Source organism: Perna viridis, chromosome 2 (assembly GCF_037379345.1).
Source record: "Perna viridis isolate PV_CMFRI_1.1 ecotype Kerala chromosome 2, ASM3737934v1, whole genome shotgun sequence".
Classification (NCBI taxonomy): domain Eukaryota; kingdom Metazoa; phylum Mollusca; class Bivalvia; order Mytilida; family Mytilidae; genus Perna; species Perna viridis.
Window position 1 is genome coordinate 18,276,932 of NC_142446.1, and position 7,852 is coordinate 18,284,783.

Below are 7,852 nucleotides of genomic sequence, written 5' to 3' on the forward strand. Positions count from 1 at the left end.
CTGTTCCGATATTCGTCTGATAAGTAGTAAAGCAACACCGATCTAGATGTCTCTTTCGTCAATTTTATTTAGTTTTTATACCCCGTAACACGAAGTGGCGGGGTATTATGTGATACCATCTCCAAAAGATGAGTTTCCATCCGTCCGTGCGGACGATTTTCAGATGAGAACGGATCTATAGGTGGCTTTTGGAAAATCCTGTATGACTTTTTATACATATTTTATGACGTCGAGCAAAGTGAACGAAAGAGTCTTGGATTCGATGTATGGGTAGCTCAATTTTTTTTTTTTTTTTTTTTTTTTTTTTACAAATTTTAATAATTCAGTTATGGTCAAATACTTATATAGAAAATACAAAAAGATCTTTTTTATTTGGAAGGAACACTATTTCATCTTTGCTTTACTGGATTTCTTTGGATTTTATGTTGTTGAAAAATTGAACTACTTGCATAATTGTCTGCCCCTGAAATATTCAATTGCAGTGCATTTCAATGAAAGTATAATTCATTTTACCAAATTAATGTGGAAAACTTCATTCCTTAATCAATCGAACTACCATCTGAATGAGCTTTATAGATTATATTTCGGTAAAGAAAATTGGGTGAACAATACCATTTTTAATGAAGAAATTGCAAGTGCTATTTTTTATTACAGTTTTATATCTACTAAAAACAAAACGTAGTAAATGTATTTTGAATTTTGTGATATGGAAACCGCTGATGCAAAGGCTTTACTTTAGGAATCTGTTACGTTAATTTTTTTTTAAATAATCTAAAGAATCACTTTATTACAAATGTATACTGGTTTGTCAGAAAGCTTAGTGATTGCAGCGATTGATAAAAAACGCATTTTCTTTCTTTCAGATCGTTAAGGTTTGGACAGAGGTTGATTCTCCCGCCAAAACTTTGGTCTAGAACTAGAGAATAGTAGATTTAAATACGTAACAAATATTGTCGAGTAATGTTTGCTAGTCGTGGTAAAAAAAATATGTGACGTCGACCGAATTCAAGAAACAAACTTAGTGTTTCCTTTACAAAAGTTGATCACGTTTAAAATAAAATGTAAATATTTTGTTATAATTCAGTTCCTTACTGTATAATTAGAACACTTATACTTCTTTATTTTCTTATTTACTTAATTTGTCAAATGAAAGAAGAGCTATTTACTTTAAACTTTGGATTGCCTTTTGTCAGAGTTGATTGTAGAACCACTTAACTTTAAAATCGATCTTCGAACAAAAGTAAGGACAAGATTCTGAGATATGATAACCATAAGACATCATTTTGCTATGATTGCAGTATTTATTAAAATAAATGTTATCTGAATGACGAAGTGTGTAAATAGGGAACTATTCAATTAATGAAAGATATCAGTGGTCGTTAGGTTACCCATTGCCCGTCCAAGCCAGGATAGTAACTAAACATATCCTACTTTATTTCAATTCGAGAAAATGTAAATAAAAGATCAAAACGTACAAAACAAAAGCCTTGAAAGGGTCTCTCTATAAATCTTTCTTCAATACAGAGTTTATTTGTAATCCATATGTCCGGCGCCACAATGCACGTTTGTATGTTTTAGTAATAATTTGAGTTAGTCTTATGCATGACAAATAAAACTTTTAAAAAATCGTTCATTATTTGTGTTAAAAGGTATATAACCACAGGCAGATGTATTTTAAAAATGTCTACTCTAGTTAGGGATTGATTCTACACGATACAAATAACACCGTTCGCCACAATAGCTTAAGAAATGTCAGTATTTCAACATACATGAGGTTCTTAAAATTTCACTTGGATGCAAATCTGATATCAGAATCCGAGTTGTAACTAACAAATAGACCGACTGAGGAACTATATAAAAGCTCAATCTTTAACAATCTAACAAAATGATGAATCAGTATTTCTCAGATGAATAGAACAGAACATAGGAATGATGATCCTTCACGGGACATTCCTAGTCTTACTTCAATGTTCCCATCTAAGGTGTATTTATATGACCATAAAGTTGTTTAAGTCTTTATACATCTAATTATACTGTGTTTGGACTATTGACGAATATAAACAACCTCTAAGTTCGTTTAAACAGTTAATATTCTCTCGGGGGAGTGTTACAGATACTTGTTCTCACATAAAATTCCTATAATTTGTCTTATAAGAAGATAGGTCAACTGCGTAATTTATACACAATATTTGAAAAGCAGAATAAATCCACCAGGTTTTGCGTATTTCAATATAATAAAATGCTAGTTAAATATCCACTCTACATCGATCTACCCTAGCTATCAATAACGTTCGTTTGAACGTGAAAGTGTTATCTTAGGTAGAAGCCCGGCAACTTTACAAGTAACAAAGATTTCTACGATCCAAAGGTTCATATATTACAAAGGTAAGATCACATTTATTTTCATAATATCTCACGTATAACAGGAGATATTATTTTTTTCAATCATTATATATTTTGAATTTTAAAGTATCTTTATGTATATCTGTATATCTTACTATTCCCCCAATATGTTGCATGTTTGATAGAACAAACATCTTAGTCACATTTGAATTTTTGCATTTTATGTTTTTGTTAGTTTGGTTTTTTTTTTTGGTTTTTTTTGTTTTTGTTTTTTTTTTGTCATCGTTTTTCGCCCTTTAAATCATTTGTTAAGCATTGTTGTAATAATGACCAATCATTTTGAAATTGTTAAAAACATAAATGGACAATTGATCTTATTTCTCAAGTGTTTCAAAATAGTCCTAACTGGAAATATACAATGCAATAAGACAGAAAGAAGTGTATAAAAGTTTGCCAAAAAATTATTAATTCTATGAATATAGCAGCGTTTTACATGAAATGACGCAATGAATATCAGGGAAAATACATGCAAAATATTAAATATGCAGAATTTTGTCAATTTGGTTCATTGTGTGTTTTATAAGCAAACATTGTTGTGAACATAAAAGAATGAATTAAATTATGTTATGTATATTGGGATCTTATTCTAATTTTTGAAAATGCAGAGTAAAATAAGTAAAAAGAGAAGATTGTGATATGCAAAATGTTATACCAATTACTTCAAGATATTGAATGATTTGCAAGTTCATTTTTGGAAATACCGAAAATATTCACCAAGATGTATGAATAATTTATAACCCTTTTATATTGATTTTCAAATTCTGATGTTTATTATTGTTCTTCGGTAACATATATTGGTAATACAGCAAGATATAAGGTAAATTTGGAATAAAACCGGTCTGTGTTTATCATTGTGACGGTAAATTTTTCTAACTAGACAATAGCTGATTCATGCATATGAAGAGATATGACTGAAAGAGATATTATGTTGGGATGTTAAAACAAAAGGCGGCAATATCAGCATTCATTTGTATTTACAAGGCTCTTAGACAAACGGACGTGGTGCACTCAAACTTTGTTTGCAAAGGTATGATAAGTTTTTAAAACTTCATTTTAGAGGGTGACAGTGCCTAATAGAAACGCAACAAATCTATAAACCATGACAAATTAATAACTAATCCTGACTCTATCAAGGCTGTCCACTTGTTCTGTAGCACACAAGACAAGTATTCAGAATAGGCTGATTGCATTTCGAATTTTCTGTCCCTCGTTCGGACCAAAATTAGTTTCCAAAATTTTGTGGCAAGTTGATTACACATTTGTCGAATCCATGGTGTTATCATTTGCGAAATTATTTAAAGAAAGCATTAGTATAATTAGTTGGCAAATTTTATAACCTGCAGAAGTGACAAAAATTTTCACCGAATTAGTGGCTTCAGATTTCATCCACTGAAAAGTATAGGATTATAATACTGAAATTATGGAGCCTAAAAATAACAACATTAGAACTTTAAAAGATAAATTAGATGATCGCCATCATTATCTTAATTCTTTACTCGCGATCTTAGTTTTCAACTATATGCAGTTGCAATTATATGCCAATAGAATATTAGATCAAATTTCCAATTTACACGGAATTTTTGCCTTGAACTGAGTAAACAGAGTTCGCCACCTTTTTTAATTACCACTAATAGACCTATAGATCAAAGAAACAGTAATGATTTAATCATCTTACCAAAACAGTAAACAACTCAAAGAAAAAATGTGAAGCCTTCTATTGTATGGGGCTTTCAAATATTACTTTAATTTCGACTTGTAACCTGGATGTATAACAGAGTGAAATAAAGTTGAAACTGTTTAATTCAGAATTAATTTCCAATTTCTTTTGATGATCAGGTTTTCCTAGTTCCCTTTACAAACATGTTTCTGTAAGGTGACTAAATTCCAATTTGTTTCACTTAGCATAAATAATTTCTTCAATTCTCGGACTACTTTATCTACCATTTTTGTATAAAGGAAAACCTTAATATGAGTTTGATATGTTATCGAAATACGATTACGAAATACTCGGACAGTTTCAATGTGATTGAAACTGGCAAAGCCAACTTTTATCAATATTTGATTATGAAGACAAAATATGACATTCACCAATACAAGATATGAGTTCTCTTTAAGTCCTTAATTCTTCCTAATACAATACATCAATTTATAACATCGAATAGAAAAGAAACAGAAATGTGTTTTACAACCCTTAGAGCTTAGAAGTTAACACAGCAGAGTTTTAATTCTTCTTATTTTTTTGTTGTTTGTTTTTGGTTAAATGTTGGTATAGTGAGTGTGTCTGTGACTGTGTTAATGACCCGTCACTCTATGAAATCAAATATTAATGTTTTATTTCCATTAGGATGGTGCTCTGAAAAAGAAGTAAAAATGAGAAGTGATAAACCTCCTAAGTCTTCATTAAAAACAAACCAAAGAAAGAATCTTCCACCTAAAAGACCAGACGCCGGAACAGAAGACTTTATAAGATTTGTGCGTGAATTTCAAAATACAAGGCAACCAACATTCACTTCTAGTCTACAACGAAGAGCCCCATTACCAGATATCGGATCTTCATTCGGGGTAGGATTGAACGATTCGGGCTTTCTAGATAAGATACACGATGATTATGATGAAAACTCTCTTCAAAATGAAGTCATGTATGCAAATAAAGTTTCAGATCTACGAAAAGACAGAATCGTGAAAGAAGTATTGACTATAACGAGACAGCAAACACGTGATAACCTTTATCAATCAGTTAAACCAATAACGAATGACTGCTTTGTTTTGTCGAGACAAAAAAGTAACATAACGAAGTCTTTCACTCAATCAAAGCAAATAAAAGGATTCAAAAGGACAAGACAAACATTAAAGCAGTTACCTCCTCTTTTCAATTGTGACATTCCCGACAGACCAACAGCACCATCGCCATCCCATACACCACCATTACATAACTTTACTCAGGGTAACGAAGAACAGGTAGAGTTTCTAGATTTATCTTAGATTGTTTATTATGCTAGCTCTAGTCAGTTCATACTAAGAAATTGTAGCTTTATATTTCATTATTTATGATAAGCAAAGAAATAAAGGTGCCTATAACAAAAATGGATGTATTGTAGTGTGTGAGTGCTTGTTTGTGTGAATATGTTGTGAATGCTTGATAAATCCAATGTTTTGTTGTGAATTTTGATTGAAATGTAATATTTTTATTGTTTAACATGTTTTAAAAGGAAGCAATCATTTTTTTCCGAGGAAGGGCTACAAATAAAAAGACAAAAATTAAAGTATTAATCATATAAGTCGCGTAGTTGGTTATAGTAAATGTTTCTAAACAGAAAGAAATTATACAGGATAATAAATTTGCTCTTTGTCCTCCCTCTTAAAATTGGATGATTGCTGACTACGTAACGATTAGTGTTAATTGAAAAGAAAGAAAAGTTTACATCGTTGTAATAAACTTGCCTTTGTTGAACTCAGGGAGTGATCAATGTTCTATCTCATTTTGATGCATTTGTATGAAAAATAAAATCTGAATTATCAAACAGTGTTCTAAGTCACCTCTTACTGGGGTTATTACTTGTTTAAAAAAACATCGGAAAGCATAAGAAATGTCTAGGAATTCGATTTTAAATTACTGAACAATATTACTAGGTCATCTAGTGCACAATAGTACTTTTAACATATTCTAATTTTCTAGCTTGAAACTCAACACTTTCATATTTTTATAGCAATTACAATATTAGAATATATACTTTAGCAAAAGATTTACCAATATCAGCTTGATTAGATACAGTTACCAAAGGGATGAAAATATTGGGCACAACATATTCACCAGTGCTTAATTTAATTTGTAATTAACGTTAACTAAAAATTTCGGCAAAAGTTCAATACTAAGGGCTACGTCTACTCCCTAATAGAAACACATATAGGCAAAAATACCGAAAAAAGCATTAAAATAGATGGACAATGAGAATTCAGTGACATCAGAACCGTAAGACCTGACCGAAACGTAAAACGGGTACGTAGACGATTCACGTACTTAATACAATTACGTGCAAAAATTGGAGACCAAATTAACAAGACCGCACACAAAAACTAAAGCACTAGCAATATGATCGCCCACTAAAAACAATAGGAACGATATCAAGGGTTTGGTATCCTGATCTGTAAACAAAATTCACGGTTAGTAAAGTCCGGTAATCGTCAAATTCAGTAGTTTAGTGCGACATGGAATCCGGGAACTTAAATTAAATAAAGGGAACCAGGATTCAAACAAAAATATTTTATCTCATTTGGGAGATAAAAATCTTCATACTGTCAATCAAATTGTGAAAAAAAAAACGTTAGTAGTGATAATATCAGGCCCCTCTCTTGAAAAAAAAACTGACTTCACGGTAACATCGTTCTACTAAGAAAGACAAAGTAAAATCACGTTCAAGACAGTGACTGAAAAATATATTTTCATATATAATGCCACTAAAAAAGGGAAGTGATCACGTAGTAAATCGTTTTTCAGATCCCTTGTGGCATTTATGTATTTGTTTAGGTCGAAGTATAAAAAAGGCGAAAGTGTATTATTTTTTTTTAAGTTCCTTTGGCCAGATTTATGTTAGCTATCCTTGAAGTTATGATTAATCAGCGAAATACACCATCTATTTAACATAAACTGGAATTGGGGAACTGGACACTCTCCTTTCATTAGTAGCCCTTATAAAAACCTAGCTTCACACGATCCAAGAAGATTAGCGCATATTGTAGGCACTCCAATCGTATGTTGGAAAACGTGTCATCTAAACTCGACAGCATTTTGTATTTTGTCCACCATAAATTCCAACACTAACAACATCAGACTCGATTGTCTTTTTTTCACAATATAAGTCTTATACTGAAATCATTTCTCCAAGCCCCCAAAATCTTGCAACCAAGATCTAGATATGTTCGATTTTAGGGTCGGTCGTCCAATACTGTGTTCATATCAACAACATATTTACTATTCTAATATAACGTGTATCAAAGGTCTTTATCCTTGGTAAAATGGTGATTAACAGATGACCTCCATCACAGAAAGATAACTTATGATTTTTCAACTCTTGATACTATTATTCCCAATGCTCAGTTGAAATACCGACTCAAAAAGCATTATTGTAATACATCGTTCTTATTTTAAGAATTATGAAATACCAATATACAAATACGTAATACTTGGCAGTGATTCTTCATTGTTTGTAAAAAGAACTATTCCAATTATTCTTCTAAATTTACTTATATAAAGACGATGTTGTCAAAATGATTATATTATTTATCGACGACATATTTTTCTTGTGCGGTGGACGTGTTTTTCAACAGACAGTCGACATTTCGATTAGAACAAAATCTGCTCTGATAATCGCAGACTTACCCACTCACTCACGAGGTTGAATTAATAGTTGGTTTTATCTAAAAGAAGAAACATCATTTTACCAAATCCTCA

At 31.2% G+C, this 7,852-nt stretch overlaps 1 protein-coding gene across 2 annotated transcripts; it reads left to right on the forward strand.

The window, feature by feature from the left end:
- Window positions 1-2,242: 2,242 nt before the first annotated feature.
- Window positions 2,243-5,924, forward strand: LOC148623897 (uncharacterized). 2 transcript variants are annotated; one of them, XM_088566194.1, is made up of 3 exons: window positions 2,253-2,385; window positions 3,281-3,430; window positions 4,748-5,924. In XM_088566194.1, the coding sequence occupies exons 2-3, from the start codon at window positions 3,337-3,339 to the stop codon at window positions 5,383-5,385; spliced, it is 732 nt and encodes a 243-aa protein (XP_088422320.1). In that variant the 5' UTR covers window positions 2,253-2,385; window positions 3,281-3,336; the 3' UTR covers window positions 5,386-5,924. The 2 variants fall into 2 exon arrangements, with proteins under 2 accessions (XP_088422321.1, XP_088422320.1); XM_088566195.1 differs by lacking the exon at window positions 3,281-3,430 and having other exon boundaries at window positions 2,243-2,385.
- Window positions 5,925-7,852: the final 1,928 nt, after the last annotated feature.